General features: G+C 39.9%; 1 protein-coding gene across 1 annotated transcript in view; it reads left to right on the top strand.

Annotated features, from left to right (window-relative positions):
• Positions 1-23,572, top strand: part of UTP20 (UTP20 small subunit processome component) — a 91,851-nt gene that overhangs the window by 33,538 nt on the left and 34,741 nt on the right. The window contains exons 23-32 of the mRNA XM_090272636.1: positions 804-894; positions 1,972-2,057; positions 2,634-2,759; positions 9,241-9,407; positions 11,177-11,385; positions 15,246-15,389; positions 16,122-16,201; positions 19,587-19,804; positions 20,335-20,479; positions 21,630-21,717. Coding sequence (XP_090128762.1) covers positions 804-894; positions 1,972-2,057; positions 2,634-2,759; positions 9,241-9,407; positions 11,177-11,385; positions 15,246-15,389; positions 16,122-16,201; positions 19,587-19,804; positions 20,335-20,479; positions 21,630-21,717 — 1,354 coding nt within the window. The remainder of the gene's footprint in view (positions 1-803; positions 895-1,971; positions 2,058-2,633; positions 2,760-9,240; positions 9,408-11,176; positions 11,386-15,245; positions 15,390-16,121; positions 16,202-19,586; positions 19,805-20,334; positions 20,480-21,629; positions 21,718-23,572) is intronic.

The raw sequence follows: 23,572 nt of genomic DNA, 5'->3' as shown, positions 1-23,572 counted from the left end.
ACCAGCCAGGGCCTAATGCAGACATTTAAGCTAAATACAAACAATAGTGCTACCCTTACCCCTACAATATCTAAAGAGGCCACAATTTCCAGTTTTCTCTGTATTAAGTAGTAGGACTTTCAGTTTTGCTTTTAAGTTTTGATACATCTTACAAATTATATAACAGAGGAAATAGTTTTCTCAAGTATTTTTAAAGCCTCGTAGCATCTGTGGATTAGAAAGTTTAGTAAGTGCCGTGGGAGCTCTCTTCTCATTCTGTTTTAGTAGATGATGTAATTCACCCTGAGTCAGTCTCATCTTCAGATTTAACTTTCAACCGCAGATCATTGCTCTTTCTTCCTCCTTCCTGGTTAGCGAGAGCCGTGGTTACCTGAACATGAACCTCTTTTGCCTTATGTTACATGAAAGTGAGGAAGAATATATTTTACCACTTTCTTATTTACTGCACAGAAACTAGACAAGGAATCATTCCAAAATTCATCTATGTACAACTTTGGAATGTATTACTATTCGGTGTCTTTTTCTGCTTTTGGCTTAATTGAAACCATTCTAAGCACATTCTGAATGATTTTCTGCAGTGGGGAATCTGAATTTCAGGGATGGCCTGCCTGAGATTTGGAATTTCTGGAGAGTAATTTTCTAAATGCAAATAGTTAACACTGTGTAATTAATTAACAGTGAAACTATAGTCAAAGTTTTTGAAATAATTATTAGACTAAAATTGATGAGTACTATCATCTTAAGAAAATAATCTCTTTTTAAAGTTTGTAGTACCCCCTCTCTCTCTCTCTCTCTCTTTTTAGGCAGTTAATTGCTCATTTGCAAGTTTTCTCTAAGTTTTCAAATCCACGGGCCTTGTATCTGGAATCCAAATTATGTGAGCTCTATCTTCAGGTAAGTAAAATAAATTCTTGCCTCTGCAATTTTTTGTGAACTACTCTCTACCATTTTCTTCATCAAAATAACTTAGGTTTCCAATAATTGTTGAATAGAGCCCATGTCTGCATTTTAAGTATGCATGTTCTTAAACTAATAAGCATTTTAAGTATCTTGAGAAAAGTTTTAGACAGTACTAATTTAGTTGACCTTAAAAGCATTCTGGGTGACCACACATTGATGGGCTGGCTGTATTAATACTGAGCACCGCAAAGCATAATTATATCTTAGGAAGTAGCTTTTAGAAGGGAATGGAGGTTGTGCCAAGAGCAGTTAGTTGGCTACTTTTCACTTCTTGGTAAGTTAGCCTGATGTATGTGGTGCTAGAATTTCAGGATCTTTTACATTGAATGGAAGCAGACAGTTGGCATAATAGCCCGCTGCAGTCACAATATATGACCCTGAAATCCAGAAAAAGTTGAAGAAAAAAATTAATGTCAGAAGTAGAGGAACCAATGGATGTCATTCTTAGCTAACTGGGAAACAACATTTTCTTTTTTCATTTAGATGCTTTTTGAGATGAAACATTTCATTTCAGCAGATTTTCTGTCTGCCTGTAATTCAGGTAGAACTTGTTTGTAAAGCCAGAGCTCAGAAGTTGCAGTTGTCCATAGGAAGCAGAATTCTGAACTGCCTGATCAAAGAGGCCTCAGAGCCAGGTCTTCCCTAGAATGTCACTGGAAGTAGCTACCTTCGTGGTGTTATAAAGAGCTTTTGCTCAGCGCAGGGCCAGCTCATTTGGTGTAATTCCTGATTATATAGAGAATTGACCTTGACTAAAAAGCCGGTAGACCCAAAGGTCTGGTGTGTAGGATGCAGATCTCAGAGTTTTGTTTTTTTGTTCTTAGCACACATTCCCTTTGTCCTTCTTTAATCCCTGGAAAATGTTAGGCTTGTCAGGAATTAGCATTAAACCACGTCTAAAAATTTAGATTCTAAGAAATCTTATTTTGCAGATTAACACAAATAAATTACTGTCTTATGGTATGCATATATGTGACTTCATTGATTTATTCTATGAAATATCATTCTTAGTTGTTGCTACACCAAGATCAAATGGTTCAAAAAATCACCCTGGATTGTATAATGGCATATAAGCATCCACATATCCTCCCTTACAGGTAAGTTATTTGAAGCTAAAGCAATGCTCTTTTTTTGGTTGATTTTTATCTCTCTACCTGAGGGCCTCTTCTAAATAATTTTGTTAAGGCCTGGGAAATTTCCCTCTTTTCTAAGGCCATCATAATGCTATTTTAGGTAAGAAATGAAAACAGGGAGTGTATTTGTTTGTAAGAGCACTTCTCCACCATAGATAATAAGGTAGGAAAGAGACCAGTAATTGAAAAGTATGTGTTGAGAAGATTATATCATTTCTCCTTGCTTATATAATGTCTTAAAAATCTGGGAAATTATAATAATCTCTTTTAGGACCTGAAGAAAGCTTTTGTATTATGCTCTTTGAAACAGCTGAATGATTGACTCTTAATTATTTATAATCCCTTTTATCTTTTAAAAATCCCAAAACCTGTCATTTTGGAAGGTATTTTTATGAAGATTTTTCTTTATAGATGTCAACTGCTTTATAGAATATTCTTTAATACCTATTTTAGTTACATATAGTACTCTACTTACTATGTTGCATTTTTAAAAAAATACTGTTATTAAGTGATGACTCATGCTGCATTCTATTTTTAAAGGGAAAACTTGCAAAGATTGCTTGAAGACAGAAGCTTTAAGGAAGAGATAGTGCATTTTAGCATTTCAGAAGATAATGCAGTAGTGAAAGCAGCCCACCGAGCGGATCTCTTTCCTATTCTGATGAGGTATTTGTACTGTATAAATTCTGATTCTTTTAATAGTTGATCACAAAAACAATTGTGAGTATAATGGAATGTTTCATTTTGTGTTTTCTTTGGATTTTTTAAAAATTGGTTCTTTTGAGGTGATCAAATTGCTATAGAGACTTTAGAATATTTTGTCCCTAAACATGAGGAAATATCTTGCCATGGTGTTATTTTAATAATGATAAAGTGAAATTCAGTATTGTTCTATGTTGTATTATTGAGAAATAATAAAAATAATTCCTTTATTTTGAAACGATTTTATTTATTCTTAGAGGGAGGGTCAGGGTGGGAAAAAGAGAGGGAGAGAAACATTGATATGTGTGAGAGATCTGTTGCCTCTTGCACACCCCCAGCCGGGGGACCTGACCCAAAACCCAGGCATGTGCCCTGACCAGGAATTGAACCAGTGACTTTTTGGTTTGTGGGACAGTGCCCAACCCATTGGACCAAGCTAGTCAGGGCTAATTCCTTTATTTTGTATGTAACTAAGCATGAGATATAAAAGCTGTTGACTCTTTGTGTTAACTATTTAACCATCTTTATCACAAAACTTTTTTATTAGTTTTAATAGTTTTCATTGGCTTTTCTTGGTCAAAAAAATAATAGTAAATAACAGTTACTGGTTGGCTTGTCAGTCCCTATTTAAAAACCCTTTGAGGTTACTGAGAATAAAACAGAAAGTCCTTACTACTCCTTAGAGGGCCTGGAATGGTCTAGCCCTAGACAGACTCTTAACCACATCTCTTCCATTTACTGCCCCATTCAGAGCCCACCCCAGTCTGTGGACTTGCCAGCCCTCTGCTTGGAACATGTGACACTTAACTCCTCTTCACTCAGCCTCATCTCAGATATCATATTATCAGAGATACTTTCCCTGACCTCTTCATATAAAATCACACCTCCCGCTTAGCACTCTCCAGTCCCTTACTTCTCTATTTCTCTTCACAGTACTCAATCACCCAACATAGCCTCTGTCTTATTGTTTATCTCCCTAGCTAGAAGGTGAATTCTATGGCCTTTAGTAAATATTAGTCAAATTAATTTTGTGTTCTCTTTTATGATATAAAACCTTTTTATTTATTTATTTATTTTTTTGGTTTTTCAATCACAGTTGTCCCCTTTTCCCCCAATTTCTCTCCCTCACCCAACCCACCCCCTCTCCCGCAATCATATCCCTCCCCGTTGTCCATGTCCATGAGTCATTTATACAGGTTCAAAACCTTTTTTTTAAATGTATATATTGCCTGTATAGCCTGGAAGAATAAACTGAGGTGGTGGTTATTCGTGTCTTGTTCCTAGATTTAATAGTAATGCTTTTAGAACAGCTACTTTTAAAAATTTTTTAATATTTTAAAATTTTTTAGTTACAGCTATTATACAATATTATGTTAGTTTGAGGTGTACAACCCAGTGATTAGACATATATATAACTTACAAAGTGTTCACCCTAAAAATCTAGTACTGTCTGAATAACTATACAGTATTCCCTCACTTATCATGGGTATTACATTCTAGAGCCCCCCTGCCCCACGAAGTAGGAACCTTACATTTATTCTACACTTAAACCTACGTAACTTTAACAACATACGTATATAGTACTGCAAAATCCTGCGTATAGCGAAAAATTCGCGATAAATAATTAAATATAATATTTTTTAAAATCCTGTGATACAGTGAGGCCGCAATAAGTGAACCACAATATAGAGAGGGACTACTGTATATCTGCATGGGCAACAGCAGACCCTCCATATCACCCTGCCCAGGCTCTGTAGCTTCAGTTTCACTTGAGAGGACACTCCAGCGTCATCGCAAGATGTCGACTCAACACGGGAGGAGACAGATACCGGTTATAAGCTCATCCGATTGGCGAAGGAAACGAGCGCCAGGGGTCTCCTCTGACGGTGGGAGAGGTCATCGCACCTCACTGGACAGCTACCGTCTCGCCATGGCTCGCCTGCCCCACTGGGTGCGTGGGGATCAGAGAGGCGCCTCTCGAAAAGTGGGCCACAAAACACCTGCACCAGTTAATTCCAAGCAAACAACAAGAAAGAAGCCTCCGGCTCTTCGCCTCGCTAGCTGGAACATCAGGACCATGTGCCCCGGACTTACTGCAGACCTTCCGTGGATCAAGGGTGCCAGGAAAACCGCTGTCATCGATAGGGAACTGGCACGACTAAACATCGACATTGCGGCTCTACAGGAGACCCGGTTGGCCGACAACGGAACTATCAGAGAAACCAACTACACCTTCTACTGGCAAGGGAAGTCTCCGGACCAACCAAGACAGCACGGTGTTGGGTTCGCTGTGAAGAACACGCTTGTTAACTCCATAGAGCCACCCACAGGAGGCACAGAGAGATTACTTACCCTCCGATTGTCAACAACTTTCGGCCCAGTCAGCATTCTTAGCGCGTATGCCCCAACCCTCTGCGCCACCACCGAAGAGAAAGAACAGTTCTACCATGCACTGGACGAAGAGTTATCCAAGATTCCCAGAAGTAACGCTCTCTATCTCCTTGGAGACTTCAACGCAAGAGTAGGAGCCGACCACATGGCCTGGCCCACCTGCCTTGGAAACTTTGGGAGAGGAAAGATCAATGAGAATGGTCAGCGACTGCTTGAGCTTTTGTGTCACCACGGCCTGTGCGTGACAAACACATTCTTCAAGTGCAAAGAGATCCACCAGGTGTCATGGAGGCACCCCCGCTCCCGCCATTGGCACCAGCTTGACCTCGTCATCACCAGAAGAACGGATATTGGCAGCACCCTCCTCACCCGCAGCTACCACAGTGCAGACTGCGACACGGACCATGCCCTCGTGGTAAGCAAGGTGCGCATAATGCCGAAGAGGTTGCACCACTCCAAGATGAAGGGTCGCCCACGCATCAACACCAGTTGTGCCAGCAACCCAGTTAAGACCCAGCAATTCATCAACAAGATGGAAGATGCACTCGGCGAGGGAGTGGCGGCAGATGACATTATCGAATCCAATTGGCCACGTCTCCGCGACGCCATATACAACTCCGCCATTATTGCTTACGGGAAGAAAGAGCGGAAGAACGCTGACTGGTACGAGGCTCACTGGGAAGAAATGGAACCCGTGATCGAGGCTAAGAGGAAGGCCCTACTGGCTTACAAGGTCACGCCCGCTCCCAGTACACTTCAAGCTCTACGGGCTGCCAGGAACAAAGTCCAGAAGACCGCCCGCCACTGTGCCAACACCTATTGGCTAAACCTGTGCAGAAGCATTCAGGAAGCCGCTGATATAGGCAACGCACGAGGAATGTATGAGGGTATCAAGAAGGCAACAGGCCCAATCCCCTCCAAGATCGCCCCCCTTAAGTCCAAGACAGGTGAGGTCATCACTGACCAGGAACAGCAAATGCGGCGGTGGACCGAGCACTACCTCGAGCTGTACGCAACGAAGAACACCGTAACAGACACTGCTCTTAAAGCCATCCCAGACCTACCAGTCATGGAGGAGCTAGACACCCCACCTACTGCGGCAGAGCTCGGCAAAGCCATCGACCGCCTTGCTTGCGGGAAAGCACCAGGAAGCGACGGAATCCCTCCAGAAATCCTAAAGAGCGGGAAACCAGTCCTGCTACAGCCGCTCCACCATCTACTCTGTCTCTGCTGGAAGGAGGGTTACATCCCCCAGGATATGAGAGACGCCAACATTATCACCATGTACAAGAACAAAGGAGACCGCAGCGACTGCAACAACTACCGGGGCATCTCTCTCCTCAGCGTCGTCGGCAAAGTATTCGCCCGGGTCGCTCTTGCCCGCCTGCAGACCCTTGCTTCCCGCGTCTACCCAGAGTCCCAGTGTGGCTTCAGAGCTGGCCGATCAACAGTGGACATGATCTTCTCCCTACGCCAGCTGCAGGAGAAGTGTCACGAGCAGCATAAACCACTCTACCTCGCCTTTATTGACCTCACGAAGGCGTTTGATCTGGTCAGTCGAAGCGGACTCTTCAGCTTGCTACGGAAGATTGGCTGTCCACCACATCTGCTTGCTGTGGTCATGTCCTTTCACGACAACATGCACAGCACGGTGTCCTACAACGGCGCAACCTCTGAGGCCTTCCCAGTCAGCAGCGGAGTAAAGCAGGGCTGCGTCCTCGCGCCTACGCTGTTCGGAATCTTCTTCTCCATGCTCCTCCAATACGCCTTTAAGGACTGCAGCGAGGGTGTCTTCATTCACACCAGATCCGATGGCAAGCTCTACAACCTGGCCCATCTACGAGCCAAGACCAAAGTCAAAGAGGTGCTCATCCGTGAGATGCTCTTCGCCGACGACGCAGCTTTGACATCACACTCCGAAGGGGGACTCCAGCAGCTAGTCACTTGCCTTTCCCACGCATGCAAGGAGTTCGGACTAGCCATCAGCCTGACGAAGACGAATGTTATGGCTCAAGGCACGGGGACTCCCCCATGCATCACCATCGACGGATACACCCTGGAGGTTGTCAACGACTTCACTTACCTCGGGTCCACCATCTCGAGCTCTCTGTCAGTCGACTTGGAGGTCAACCGGAGAATCGCCAGGGCAGCCACAGTTATGGCCAGACTGAACCGGCGAGCGTGGAACAATTCCAGCCTCACTGAGAAAACCAGACTGCGCATCTACCAAGCCTGCGTACTCAGCACTCTCCTCTATGGCAGCGAGACGTGGACCACCTACGCAAGGCACGAAAGGAAACTCAACAGCTTCCACATGAGGTGCCTGCGACGCGTCCTGCATGTCGCCTGGCAGGATAAGGTCCCCAACACCGAGGTGCTGAAGCGAGCCAATATGAGCAGTTTGCATGCAGTTCTTAGCGAGAGACGCCTCAGGTGGCTCGGCCATGTCAAAAGAATGGATGCAGGCCGTATCCCCAAAGACCTCCTCTACGGCGAGCTAGCAGAAGGCAAGAGGATGACAGGGCGCCCAAAACTGCGGTTCAAAGACATCTGCAAAAAGGATATGACACAATGCTCCATCAATCTCAACACATGGGAAGTTCAAGCAGACGACCGCCTAGCCTGGAGGCTCGCAGTCAGGCAAGGTACGTCACGTGCAGAGGCTGCGCGCAACGAGGAGGCGGTCCAGAAAAGATCGAGGCGGAAGCAGCGTCAACAGCAGCAACAACGGCCATCTGCCTTCACCTGTACCAAGTGCGGCAGGGATTGTCACTCCCGAATCGGACTGCACAGCCATTCTCAGCGGTGCAGATAGACTCTCGAGAAGCTACGCCATCGTCTCTTGAGACGGACGGCTGCCGATGATGACTGTATATCGTTTGTTGTACTTTACATCCCATGACTATTCTGTAACCAGCAATTTGTACTTCCTTTTTTTCCCATTTTTAAAAATTTTATTATTGTTCAATTACAGTTGTCCTAATTTTCCCCCCATTGCACCCCACCCCCACCCCACCACTCCCACAGTCAGTCCCCACCCTGTTGTTCATGCCCATGGATCCTTTATACTTGTTGCGAACAGCCACTTTTAAAGTGTGTTCTGCTCCTTGACGGGCTATCCCTGACACATTGTCATGAGGTCCACAGGTTAAAACTTTCTTCATGATACTACTAATTAAAGCCAGTAGGTTTTATCACGTTAGGAAAGTAGCTTTTATTACTAGGTTACTTAATATTTCATCTAGAATGGATGTTGAGTTTTATGAAAATACCTATTAAGCATGTATTAAAATGATCATATAAACTTTTTCCTATGAGCCATTGACCTATTTTAATCTAATAGATTTTACTAATGATTCTTTCTTGCATTTCTGGTGTAATCCTTATTTGGCTTGTTTTAATGCACCACTGGATCCTGTATTTAGAAATATCATGTTTCATGTTCATAGGAAGACTGGAATATAGTTTTATTTTTGTTCCTTAACCCTTTGCAATATCACAGTCATACCACCTTCATAAATGGCACAGAACCATTTCCTGTTTTCTCTCTTCTATGAAACTTTATGACATGGACATTGTTTTTTCTTGAATGTTTAGAAAATTCACCTGTAAAACTATGAGTTCCATTTTTATTCCTGATTACTGCCTATTTTTCTTCTTAAGTTGGTTTTGCTTATTTATACATGTGATTTTTTTTTCAGAAAATTACCCATTTAATTGAAATCTTTCTAGTTTTCTTATTTTATTTACAGTTGCATTCTTAATTTTATTTCTTTTTAATCTGTATATACTTACTTGCATTCTTTAAGTAGACTTACCATTGACTGGCCTATTTTATTACATTCTTTTTCTTTATTATTTCTTGCTTCCTTGTTTTTTGGTTGATGTTATTTATCTAAATTTCTATGTTAAATATCTAATTTCTGTTTGTTTTATAGTATACCCATTTAAATCTGTTGATTTGCTTTGCTACCCCTTTCAGGAGAACAAAACACCTAGTAAATATGCTTCAGGATTAATATGCAAAAAAAATAATGTTCTTTTGATTTTTCAGGATTTTGTATGGTCGAATGAAGAATAAGACTGGGAGTAAAACTCAGGGGAAATCTGCTTCAGGCACCCGCATGTCCATTGTTCTGAGGTTCCTCGCAGGGACCCAGCCTGAGGAAATCCAGATATTCTTAGACCTGCTGTTTGAACCTGTGAAGCACTTCAAGAATGGTAACTATCAACTGCCGGTTGCCTGCTGTAGACTTCCAGGGCCTGGGGCTGGGTTTCCCGTGCTCCTCGGTCTCTTTCTAATGGGGCTGCTCCTCCCAGTCTCGGTAACGGTCTTTTTTACTGCAATGCTGTTCATTTTAAACTTTGATTGATTGGGTGGTGTTCACAATTGATCACAACTGGTCAGCATCTAGGTGTTAGTAAGCCCCTGGTTAGAAAGTGTGTATTGTCATTGCTGCTGCTGCTGTACTGGTAGGCCATTTGAGAATGGTACTTCCTATGTACAGCGAATAGCTTCTCCTTAGAAACTGAAGACATGCTGCGAAATTAACCTTAATTGTCTTGGTATTATTCATTCACTGAGTCATTTGTCTGCTGAGTAATGATTCATTGAATATATCCTGTGATCCAAAACTCTGTTGAAAATAGAAATCTCAATACTTGTAATCTCTGCTCCCAACCTCATAGTCTAAACGAAGTGGGTGTAGTAAGTGTATTCAGTGAGTTGTAATGCTCTGTGGTATGTTTTCTGGTATGCCATGCTAGTAATTAATAATAATGATAATAATAATAATAAATGGCTAACATTGAACACTTACTTCATGCCAGATGTATGATGGGCCCCTTTATGGACAATTCAGTTAACTCTTAAGAACAACCACATGAGGTATCATTATTTTTTGTCCCCACTTTACAAATGCAGAAACTGAGGCTTAGAGAGGTTAAGTATTTTGTCCATGGCCACTCAGGCTGAAAAGGGCTGGGATTCAGCCCAGGTCTTCTTGACTACAAAACCTCTAATACAGTTCCATAATTGCTTTGCTTTAGGCAAACATATATATATTTATTTGTAGGGTAATGTGTTATATTTGTTTTCTGTTTTTCCTGTGTTAATGGATCCAGCCATTTAAAAGGTTTTCACTTAGTATAAAATTGCCCTGTGAGGGAAGCTGGCTCTAATGAATATAAGTTTTTGTTCAGTGTAACAGCCTCCGCTATAAGAGGGTAGCTATAAATGATACTTACTGATGGACCACTTAGGCCTATGAGTCAGTGAGCCATGATCTCATACCATTTGGCTGGAAGTGAAGCTCAATCAATAAAAACTCAAGTCTTGTAAGAAAATTATGAAATGAGTTTATAAATGACTATGGTTTTATTTATTTCCCAGGGGCTACAAGGCAAAACATTTGATTCTCAGCCTTCAAGGAGCTTAAAATGTAGCAAAACATTTTCTATAAAACTACTGTAGTCAGCATAGAGAAGGCTGCAAGTGAGAAAAATGCTTGGAAAGTTTCTAGATAGAATGAAGGACTATAGTAACTCAGATGATCAGAAGTAGTGTAAGTAGGCTTAGAGAACTGGGCTTAGAGACTTCATTCTGTCACAGGTTTCTTGTTTTGTACCTCAGTTTCCTCATTCGTAAAGTTATAGTACAAGGTGAGGCAAAAGTAGGTTTGCAGTTGTGAGTACACAACACACAGTTTATTCTTGTATTATTAATTAATTTTTGTATTATTTTCCTTATGAACAACCGTAAACCTCCTTTTGCCTTGCCCTATAGTAAAACCTACCATACCTAGATCATTGAATATTTGGTAAGGCTCAGAAGGAGAAAAATAAATGAGGAAAGTATATTATCGCCTCTAAATTTTTATAACAATAAAAAATACTGTTTCACTGAGGAAAGTTGAAAGGAAGCATAATTATAAATAATAACAAAGTAATATTTCCTTTTACATGATATCTCTGTTCCTCTGTTTCCCTAGGAGAATGCCATTCTGCAGTGTTTCAGGCAGTAGAAGATTTGGATTTGTCTAAAGTTCTTCCTTTAGGTCGCCAGCATGGTATCTTAAATAGCCTTGAAATAGTACTGAAAAACATTAGTCATCTGATCAGTGCATACTTACCAAAGATTTTGCAGATACTCCTCTGCATGACAGCAACTGTATCACACATCCTTGATCAGCGAGAAAAGGTGAGAAAGGTTCACTGAACGTGCTTTCTGGTAGCTGACATGAGTCTGTGTTTTACTTGGGAAATTGATTGGGACCTGAATACCTAACATCCTTCCGGGTTAAATCTTTCTTATGCAAAGTGTCTTTAAAACGGTTTCCCACATAATGGGGATCTTCATTTTTATAAATATTTATATATAGCCAAAAAATGTAAATTATATTAAGTGTATATTTTAAAAGGAGGTGAAATAGCTGGTGAGTTCTATATACATCTCAAAAATCAAAACCAGACAGAGTTGAGCTGATGTTTCTTAGATTTTCATTTCAGGAGCCTGGAGATGTAGGACATCTTCTAATGTGCATTTATCCAGAACAGTTGAAGAGTGACTAGAATACTGTTAGCATCATTCTAGTTATTTTGATAGAGTTCCCAGGGCTCTTGTAGAAGTAAATGCTTGACTATTATAAGTGCTGTGTTTTTAAAAAAGACAAGACACAAAGGCAGGCAAGACAAGTCAGCTAGCCACCTGCCAAGACAGAAGCTTCATGATGTGCTGCTCAGTAAATAGTTTCTGAATTGTATTCAAGACAGTATATTCTGTTGCAATAGGCATGTGGCCATCAGTATACTATTTGGAGTTTAGGGAACCTTAATGTCTCTATGGGCTAAAGGCTTCTTGGAGAAAACGGAACTTGGAGTGAAGATCCAGACTCAGGTTTTTGCTGTTGATTCTCAGTTCAGGATAAATAGGCACAGCATTAATGTGGCTAAAATTTACTTCATTTGTTTTGTGGCTATGCCTGGTGAACTGTCTCGCAAATATGGTTGTGATAACTGAAAATTGACAGCCAAAATTTTATGCTGCTTTTGGGGACTCTGCACAGATATAAATCTGCTTTAGTAATGAAACAGTATTCTCTGATTACCAAGATTCGGAGATTTGGAGCATACCTTCCATTTTGGTAGGCATCATTTTGTTTTCCTCCTTCTTTCATTCATTCCTTCAACAAATATTAATTGAGCCTCAACCAGGTGTGATACACTTCTCGGCACTGGGGATGGAGCAGTGAATAAAGCATTTGTCCATTTCCTTATTCAGTAAATAGTTATTTCACATGTGTGCCAGTCATTGTTCTAGGTTGGAGAATGAGAAAGTTAACGACTCACTATTGTGGGGAGAAAAGTTATAAATAAATATACAAATAATTAGAATATTGTCAGTTGGTGGTCAATTCTGAAAGGAAAATAAAACAAGACCCGTGTGCAGATCTCTGAAGTCATGCTTTGTATAGCTTTCTCCTTTCTAGTGAATTCTAGCTGCCTTGGCCCACCCCCCTCAAGCCACATGGCTCTGTCTTCCCATCTTAGAAAGCTGACTGGACTCTGCTTGGGCTTGCTCTTCTCGCACTGATGCTTGAACTGTCCAGGCAGGATGACGGAGAATGTGTGGAGCTCACCTCATCTGTTTCTTCTCCGTCAGGGCTTACTGCCACCTGCTGCCTCCTGGCCAGTGTCTGAAAATTATTGTGTCATATATTAGCTTCAGTTGTTCAGTGTCTGAGAGGGGAAGCTAAATCTGGACCCTGGCTCCATTTGACCAGGAGTGGAAAAACCACCAGAAAAGAGCAGGCAGAGATTATGTGAGAATTTTCTTTTATGCCTTGACATGAGTGACAGCAGCTTTATCTCTACGTGAATATCCTGAATCCTGAATGCCTAAAGGTGTTATAAACCCTCTGTAAGTCCTCCAACTTCCTGGTTAACTTAGAAGTTAATCAGTAATATGGCCTTACTCCTGTGTCAACAATCAGTAACTCAAAGGATCATTTGTGCAATTTCACAGTTCATTAGTTAGTGAGGTGCTAAGCTTCTTGACAGGTAGTCAGTTCTCTTATTTTCTTTTTAAATTCTTGGACAAATCTAAAGACTTCTTTGAGGTGCTGTGATGAATTATTTCCCAGTAATATTAATACATGTCTGTTTGAGCTAAGCTTACTTTTTTATATCTTTCAAATCCTCCAAGGATCAAGTGTGTATTGTGAGGGTTGCTTTGGTTTGGTTTTATTTTTTCTGTACATTTAAACCATGGAGTAACTTGGAAAGGTACATAAACCTAGTCCTGTAGACTATTCCTCTAGAAACTAAAGTCTACAATTGCTCACTTGCAGGATTTTCCTCCAGTTTATTCAACAGTTATTGAGTAGACTGGGCCATAGGTACAGAACTGAATAGAACTCACAGATCCTACCCCGCAGAGCGGGATCTTGGGGGTGGGATTGGGGAAAAGGGGGTGGGGGGTGTCTGATTTGATATGCGTGCTAAGATTAGTTTTTCATTTGCTTAGTTTTTGTCATAATGTCTTGGCCATAGACTTGATACTCATTTATTAGAGCATTGGTATTGTCTTCCTAATATTCAGGGTGGTTTTTAGATTTTGATGTAAGTAATTAAATTCATATGTAAAAATAAGTTGCCACTCATAAATCTAGAGTCTACAGTATATTCATCAAGTGGAAACACATTTAGGGGTTGAACCTTCGCCCGTGTGTTTAGTTTTTACAGCATTCCGTGCTGGGGAGAAGCCTCTCTGAGGCCTTTTTCTCACTTCCTGGTCTAAACTTCTTCATCCTTGAAGATCCGGTAGAAATTCTGCCTCTTCAATACAGCTGACCCTTCTCAAATTTATAATTCCTCCCCTCTTAGATGTCTTTGGCATTTTCACTCCCTTACATAATTTAATAAATTTCTCTTCAAAAGATTTTAAGTTGAGGTCAGGACAGTGACTCTCATGCCATTGGACCTATTAATGGGGGCTGAATAAATTGTTCTACTCTGGGCCTGAGCAAGGTGCCTTCATATTTGTGATTTCTGTAACTCCACAGAGAAGGAGGTGCCAGCAGAAGCAGCAGTATCTGTTACAGGAGAACTTTCTATTACTGCAGACATCTACCCACTCCAACTTCATTCATTGCCTCCAAAGAGACAAATCTTGTTTTCTTCAAAATTGTATTTTTCTTTGAATTACATATCTTGAGATCTTCCCATGCCTTTATTTATTTGCCTCATTTTCTTTTACTGCACAGAGTATTCCACTGTATGGTGAGAACATGAAATCTTTAGTTTTTCTAGACTAATTTAAACAAGAATAATTAAAAACTCCTAGTTTTAGTAAAGGTAGAAATATAATTCAGATTTGAAAACAAAAAGGGCTCAGCTTGTTGGGCATAGTCCGGCAAAGCGGAAGGTCGCTGGTTCGATTCCTGGTCAGGGCACATTCCCAGGTTGTGGGTTTGGCTCCTGGTCAGGGCACATGTGAGAGGCAACCAACCAGTCGATGCTTCTCGTGCCAGTGTTTCTCTTCCTCTTTCTCACTCCCTTCCCCTTCTCTAAAAATAGATAAATAAATAAAGTATTTTAAAAAAAGGATTGTTTGAAATGAAGGTTTCTCCTTTATCTAAGACATGATGGCAAAAAAAAAAAAAAACATACTTTTTTGGTTGTTGAATGTTTTGTTCATGGGAAGAAATCAGGATTTTATTTGAGACAATTACTTGAATAAAAAAGTAAAACAATGTGGAAACAAAACAGCTGTTCCAGTTGTGATTTTTTTTTTCCCCCTAAAAATACTCTAGTGTGATTTTACTGGGCAGTCATAATGGACCACATCTCACCATTGGATTTTTTCGGTCTCTGCTTCCCCATCTTGTTCAATGAGAAAACCATTATGACTTGCTTAGTTGACATTTCCATTTGAATCAGAGCCAAAGTCAACAGACTTAAGAGCAGGATTTCCAGTTTAATTCTTAGCTGTCTGAGCAGCAAGAGAGCCTCCCTGAGAAGTCAGGGATCAAAATGATATATATCACATTTTTTTAACAGATACAGCTGAGGTTTATCAACCCACTGAAAAATTTAAGACGTCTTGGAATCAAAATGCTAACTGATATCTTTTTGGATTGGGAGTCCTATCAGTTCAGCACAGAAGAAATTGATGCTGTATTTCATGGTGCAGTATGGCCCCAGGTAAACCATGATTTCTACGTTCTGCCTGGATCCTTTGCTTCTCAATTTTGTTATTACTGTATCAGTGTGGTCCATACAAACATGCATGCCTGTCCTGGTCTTTTCTTTTACATCAAGCCTCTGTTTATTTCTGGAAGTTTTAGAACACTTTCTTTGCTCCACTACCACCCAAAGCTCAAGAGCTAGTTTCTGCAATACCATGGCATTTATTCCTAAGGCTAATTTGAATATGGTTGTGTCTCTTAAGCAAACGTAACATAACCTTTGTAGCACCTCACATGATGTGTGCCTGGATTTTGACAGGCATGAGGGAAAATACATGGATATTTTTGTTACAGGTTCCCTTGTTTTATCTCTCTGGTTGTAATCACTTGGTAATAGTTAAGGTTAGTTATAGCTAAGCAGACTGTAGGAGAGCCTTGATTTTAGGGAAGATTTCTAGCTGCTTGAGTCTGTCATCTATGACCATTTGAAACCTAGACGACCTGGTTCCTTTCAGGTGTCTAGCATTTCCATGCGCATCTTTGCAGTTTTTCCTGTGTCGTTTTTATTTTGGATTACCTCTATTTTCCTCAGTCTGTCCTTTAACCGTAAATCTCTGTGCCTTGGCTCTTTTATTCTCTGGTGTGGTTTCGGTGCTTGTTCAGGCTTTTCTTAGTTGGTTTTTAATGTTTTTCATACAATTCTGTATATGTTTTTAATTTTGTATTCTGTTTTTATTTTGTGTCCTAGATCACCAGGCTTGGATCTGAGAGTCAATATTCTCCTACACCTCTGCTGAAACTAATAAGTGTCTGGTGCAGAAACGCAAGGTATAGCCATTTACCCCCCCTTTTAAAAACGGCAGGTAAATTAGTCGGGGACACTAATAACTTACAGTCTTTCCCTGCAGCGAACTACTGTAGGTGCAGTTAAAGAGAATAAACAGCTGAATCTCAAAATACACGGTTTAAAGAAAAACACAGTCGCTGAACAATAAGTGTAGTGTAATTCCTCACAGTGCTTGGACAGGTATGCAAATACGAAGTGAAACAGAAAATGTCTAGAAGGATACAAGAGAGACTGTCAGTGTTACTGTAGCATGTGCAGGTTTGGGTGGGCCAGAGTAGGGACAGGGAACTTTTCATTATATGTCTTTGAGCGTTTGCATGATTTATAATTTTAAAAAGGAAAAAAAAAAAAAGGTAAAATAACATTTTGCAATTTAATGTAAAATTATAGAGTATTATATAAAAACTTACACACGTTTGCTATCTTTACAGTTTCATTAAAACTTGAAAATTAGAAGTACTGGAATTGATAGGGATCTTCTTCCAATGGTTAATAATTGTGTCAGCACTTTGATTTGGCCTGGCAAAGGGAAAAACAGAATGTGAAACACAGCAGATAGTTAAATCAGCACATAAATATTACCATTTTCTGGGTGCTTGCTTAAAAATAAAAGCTGGGTTGTAATTGGCATTCTGTGTCCTTTACCCATTTCCCACTTAAAATCAGAAAAATTTCACAGGCTTTTTAGATTTCCTGCCTGTCTTTTATTCTCTGTAAAACTCTATGGAACTATACATACAGCTCTCATTGTCATAAATAAACATCCTTTTGAAGATATTTTAAGCTGTTTACAGAGCCTTTATCTACTGATGCTTCAGAGATGCTGTGTTAGAGACCTGATGCATAGTCACTGAGAAGTGTGGTAACTTTACCTGTGCTGTTGTCTTGGTGATGGCGACAGACTTAATTTTGCTCTCATCTATTTTGAAGAAAGAGATAGAATAAAAGAAAATATTTTTTTATTATTCAATGATGTTAAAATCTTGGCACCAGATTTTACAAAATTGGAATCATACTATATGATCTTTTGATTTTAATTTTGTTTTTTTCATGTACCATTATGTCATAAACATTTCCCCATGTGATTAAATAGTCTTCAAAAACAAACCGACCCTGGCTGCTGTGGCTCAGTGGATTGAGTGCTGACCCATGAACCAGAAGGGCCGCAGGTTCGATTCCCATCAGAGCAAATGCCTGGGTTGTGGGCCAGGTCCCCAGTTGGGAGCATGTGAGAGGCAGCCAATCAGTGTATCTCTCACACATTGATGTTTCTCTCCCTGTCTCCCTTTCTCCTCCCTCTCTCTAAAAGTAAATAAATAAAATATAAAAAGCAAACAACAACAACAACAAAAAAAAAAAAAAACCCCGAAGCCGAAGACCTTGACAATGTCCTCCTCAGGAAAGCCTGTTTTATTTTTTATTGGTAGGAAGAGCTCTTTTCATTTATTTCTCAATTTGAGGACACACTTTCATATCTTGGTTTATCACTGTTTATAAGCAGCACTTCATAGGAACACTTGAGAAATGTTTTATATTGATGTAATTTTTATGTAAGTAAGCCACAAAGGACTTCCATAATGATTCATGATAGTTTTATGTTGGTTGGGTCCTTCTAAAGGTATAGATCCACATCACTTCTCCAAACTAAAATATTCCTAAGGGTGAAAAGAGATGCTGCAAATTATTAAGCCATAAACAGACTGTCCCTGGCCACTCTCTCTCTCTCTCTTTTAATTTTACTTTAGTTTTTATTCTAGAGAGAGGGGAAGGGAGGGAGAAAGAGGGAGAGAAACATCGGTTGGTTGCCTTCCATGTGTGCCCCAACCTGGGACTGAACCTGCAACCCAGGCCTGTGCCCTTTCAGTTTGCAGGATGACACCCAAAGCACCTGAACCACATCGGCTGTGGCCCTAGCCGCTCTCTTTATAACTGCTCTGGTTCTGGCCACCGTGACCCCTGCGTGGCTCAGCCTTTTCCTCCTCTGAGCTCTTAGCTTTCCTGGAAGACTCTGTGACTGCATACTGTATTACACTCTTCTGTCTCCATAGCTCGCCTGCCTAAAAGCTCCTTGAGGGCAGAGACCATTTTGCATTTATTATTGTATCTTCTTCCACAGAGGGTTACCCATCTTGATCCATATAGTTGTCGATGTTCATTGCATGTTGAATAGGTGATAAAAGTTTCTGACTGGGCCATACACTTAAGCATGGAGCATGCCCGTACGGGACATCAGTGTTGAAGAAACGCACTTAGAAGTTGCATTGGATTCGATGGGCTCTTGCTAGGACCTTGCAGCTGATAGCAGTTCTCTCACCTTTCCTGCTTGAAAAATTTCAGGACAACCTAAACATAGTGGTTGAGAGAAGTGTCAGAACCACACAAACTTAGCTTCACTGTGTGTTCTAGCGCCACTGTGTGCTCTCTGGCAAATCTGGCCTTTCTGAGCCTCAGTTTTGTCACCTGTAAAATGGAAATAATAACAGTACCTACCTCATTAATAATACGGAAAGTGTCTTCCTTGGTGCCTGTCTATACTGTGCCCAGTATCTCCTGGACAAAGATATATGAATATAATGTCAGAACTTTTCTATCAGTTTGTCAGTACTAAGTATGTTAAAGTTCCTGAGCTTTTTTCCCAGTCATGATGATTTTTTCAGGTTGACCCTCCTACTAGTAGTTAGGATTACATCTCTGACTGTAAAACAACTGCTCATTTGCCCTCGGCGGGAATGCCTTTGTGCCCTCGGCCCAGCTAGTGTGTTTCTGTGGGCCAGGATGCTCTCATCATTTGTGAGTCTTTCACTATTGGAGATGAACTTGTTCGCCTCTCCCAGCAGATGACCCTGACCCCTGAGCAGTGCATGTCCTGACACAGCAGATGTTTGTTTTGGTCTGAGCTCCTGATTCCCATGCTGTAGTACATCGCTTTTATGAGAGTGTGCAAACATTCCCATTCTAGAAGGCTTACAATTGAGAAAATAGCCTCTCTTCAATACTTTTGTCTCAGAAACGGCTTCGACTTTAGAGATTTGTGGTTCAGATCTCAGCTTTATCACTTACTAGCTCAATGGCTTTGGCCAAGTCTTTTTCTTCGTCTGTAATGTAGAGAGATAAGGATGCTGCCTCACAGAGATGTGATGAGGATTAGGCAAGAAATGTACATAAAGTGCCTAAATAATATATGTTTGTAAGGTGCCTAAAATTATCCATCAGGTTCCAAATTTTAAAGTAATTTCCCTTTTGGGTATCTTACTAATGTTCATAAACACATATATTTGCTAAACTCTATGAAAATTCATACGGAAAATGTTTTTAGAAATAAACATTGAGAAATAAAATGACTATTTCAATACTTTTTTCTTGCAGATACTTCCCTTTTGTGGCTAAACAGAAACCTGGACACCCAGAATGTGATATCCTGATCAATGTTTTTGCGATTCTCTCAGCGAAGAATCTCTCCGAAGGCACAGCCAGTATTGTGATGGACATAGTCGATGACCTCCTGACCCTCCCAGACTTTGAACCCACAGACACAGTTTCGAGCTTGCCCGTGACTGGGTGTGTGTACCCAGAAAGTGCAGATGGTACGTGTGCTGCACAATGCAAATGATTTCTGGACTTCAGAGGTAACATTTATTCCCTCGGAAAGGAAAAAGTCAGTAGAATTTGACTCTTTTAATAATTTATGCTATTAAAAGCTTCTTTTCTCTTAACAATTTATACCAGTATATACCAATTTATATAAACTGAGTTTTCTTTGCAGTGGTAGAAATTCAGGCTACTTCGGCTCCAGAAAGCTTAGCTATCTTCTAGGCAATTGTCAAATGATTTCCTCTGTCATGTCTGACTTCTCCCTGCCATATTATCCCGGCAGCTCTTTTTCTGCTACCAAAAATGGTTTAGATAAAGCCTCCTGGATCTCTTCTATAAATTTGTCGTTTAGCTAGTGATATAGCTACTTTGTCTAAGAAAGCTATTTAATCTTTAGAATCAAAGTTTATTAAATCTTCATGGTAATTGAGTATTTTCCTTGTCTGTCATTATAAAGATATTGTACAATTACCCTTTAAGAGAATTGTTAATTAAAACCAAAACACTTGCACTTTTATTTCAGAGTCTGTTACAGTAGGAGGACGATTAATTCTGCCTCATGTACCTGCAATTCTCCAGTATCTCAGCAAAACCACAATAAGTACAGAAAAGGTGAAAAAGAAAAAGAACAGGGCACAAGTCAGTAAGGAACTTGGCATTCTTTCAAAGTAAGTGATACATACCCTTAAAAGATAACATTACCATCCATGATTTTAACTTTTTAAAATTATATCTGGTTTTCAGTTGTTTTAATGTGGTAATAAGAAGCTAAAAGATTTCCAGTATTTTGAATGCCCTTTATTTTAAGTTAATGTAGAATCCTGCTTCTCTGCTGGAGTATTAATAAGAAACCTTGTATGGCGTCTGCCTTCATTTCACTAAAAAAAGAGAACGGACTGCAAAATTCTCAAGTAGATTAATACATTTGCTCGCTTTGCCTTTGCATGTTACGTTCAGTTAAAATTTTGAGTTACATGAAAGAACAGTTTGTTTTGTTTCTTTCAAGTAGATCTCACAAGAGTTTTTAAAGATTCTCTAGCAATAGACCTTCTAGTATATAATTATCGTTTCTATAAAGTGCAAGGTTGGTAAACCTGAGTACAAAAAAATGATTCTGTTGTAAGCTCTAATTGTTTTAGGACTTAGTTGTTGAAAGTTTATTTATTTTTTTGTTATTTTCAGCAACAACAAAAAAATATGTTAGAATCTTCCAGAGACTTCTTTTAAATATTTTATTTATGCTATTGTATTTCAAAATTATGCAGAGTAGGAACCACACTAAATACACTCATTATGTTTTGTCACAGGCTATGATAGTGAAAAGATGATGACAGATTAGGCACCAGAAAGACCAGTGTTTGAAAGACCTGCCCTGCCACTTCCTCGCTGGGTCTCGATTTTCTCTGAGTCTCGGTTTTCTCTGGGAGAAACGGAGCTAAGAAATCTTTCATTGTAGAACTGCTGTGGGGCTTAAGTTGAGCTGCTTTATGCAGTCTTAAACAAATCTTGGCGCTTAAAAATGTTATTTCCTTGAAATAATAAATTACTAATTGGCAGATCAGAACATGGGCATTTGCCCTACACCACCTACACAATCCGATGTTACAAAAGAAATAGAATAGCAGCCCGAACCCAAAGCTGGGGAGAAGGAGTGGGCACTGCCGACCAACTGAGTGACACTTTTCATACGCGCACACATGCTCAAGAGTCACGCACGTCTTTCGTCACTGATGTTTTTCTACAAAAAGTTAACTCCTTAGAGAAGTACTCTTTTAATTTGTGTATTTGTCTTACCTACTAGTTTTTTTCATTCTCTAGGATCAGCAAATTTATGAAAGACAAAGAACAAAGTTCTCTGCTCATCACACTTCTGCTTCCTTTCCTCCACCATGGCAATATTCCTCAGGTATAAACGCAGAGGACATTGACTTTGTCTTTGAAATGGCGCTTTAATAGGTTTATTTGTGAACAATAATTTTATTGGTTAGGTTTTACGATGTATTTGTCTTAAAGTATTTGTGGAAAGACTTTAAACAGAAATATAAAATTGAAAATAGAAAACTTGGGATGGAATTGGGAATGCGGGCAGGCAAGAACATGGAGGCACCATCATCTATCATAACAGTAAAAGTGTTAGCACTATTATTTTCCTTTGTTTAGCTTCTCATCCATTTCAGGATTTCTTTTTTTCTATCTGACTTTGATGAATAACAAATCTGGGACCCAAGAAGTGAATTGAGTAATCTTAAATATGGATCACAGTGGCAAAACTGAATGAAAAGTCAGACTGTTTTAATACTCAGATATAGCTAAGATAGCTAGAGATTTTCAAACCCTAGTTCAAACTTGATTAAAAGAATCTTCCTGTGGCTCAAACTCATTTGTAAGGCCTTAGTAGGTATACTAAGCATCTATTATGACATAGTAATTCAGGTTAGAAGACCTCAGATCTGTAGACAACCAGCAAGCTGATAATCTACTTTTCTTCACCAAGCTCATTTTTCTTGGATGTTTTTTTGCTTTACAGAAGGAGAAAGTTTGTTTTAAAACCATGCTTATTTTCTTTTTCTTTTTTTTTCATCATATTATATTTATTTATTTATTTATTTATTTATTTATTTATTTATTTATTTATTTATTTTTTGGTTTTTCAATTACAGTTGTCCCCTTTTCCCCTAATTTCTCTCCCCCACCCAACCCACCCCCTCTCCCACAATCATATCCCTCCCCGTTGTCCATGTCCATGAGTCTTTTATACAGGCTCTTTAATTAAACCCTTCCCTTACCATGCTTATTTTCTATTAGAATTAAGGAAGGAATTGTTAATGGGCATTATTGTGGGTTTTATATTAAAATGCTAAAAACTTTTAAAAGGCTATGGAATAACTTTTCCAATGTCTAATTTTACTCCTTATTCATGGTTTTTTTCCATTACCACTTAGTCCCCTCATATACTCCTCCCCTCAGCAGTCACCACACTGTTGTCCATGTGCATGAGTCCTGTTTCCTTTTTGCTCAATCCCTCCACCCCCTAACCTCCCCTCCCCCACTAGCTGTCATCTGCTCTCCATCTATGAGTCTGTCTCTGTTTTGCTTATTAGTTCAGTTTGTTCATTAGAGTCCACGTGTGAGTGAAGTCGTATATTATTTGTCTTTCTCTAACCGGCTTATTTCACTTAGCATAATGATCTCCAGGTCCATCCATGCTGTTGGAAAGGGTAAAATTCTCATCTTTTTTACAGCCAAATATTACTCAATTGTGTAAATGTCCCATACTTGTTTTACCCTCTCACGTACTGATGGACACTTGGGCTGCTTCCATATGTTGGCAATTGTAAATAACGCTGCAATGAACATAGGGGTGCTTATGTTCTTTCGAATTAGTGTTTTGGGTTCCTTCAGATACATTTCCAGAAGTCGAATTGCTGGGTCAAAAGACAGATTCATTTTTAATTTTTTGAGGTGTCTCCATACTGCTTTCCACAGTGGCTGCACCAATCTGCATTCCCACCAACAGTGCAGAAGGGTTCCCCTTTCTTCACATCCTTCCAGCACTTGCTGTTTGTTGAATTATTGATGATGGCCATTCTGACAGGTGTGAGATGGTATCTCATTGTGGTTTTACTTTGCATTCTTTGATGATTAGTGGCATTGAGCATCTTTTCATATGTCTATTGGCCATCTGTATGTCCTCTTCGGAGAATTATCTCTTCCTTTCCTTTGCCCATTTTTAATTGGATTGTTTGTTTTTCTGGTGTTGA

Source organism: Furipterus horrens, unplaced genomic scaffold (genome assembly GCF_987537825.1).
Source record: "Furipterus horrens unplaced genomic scaffold, mFurHor1.1.pri manual_scaffold_4, whole genome shotgun sequence".
Taxonomy (NCBI): domain Eukaryota; kingdom Metazoa; phylum Chordata; class Mammalia; order Chiroptera; family Furipteridae; genus Furipterus; species Furipterus horrens.
This window is presented reverse-complemented; position numbering and strand designations above follow the sequence as displayed.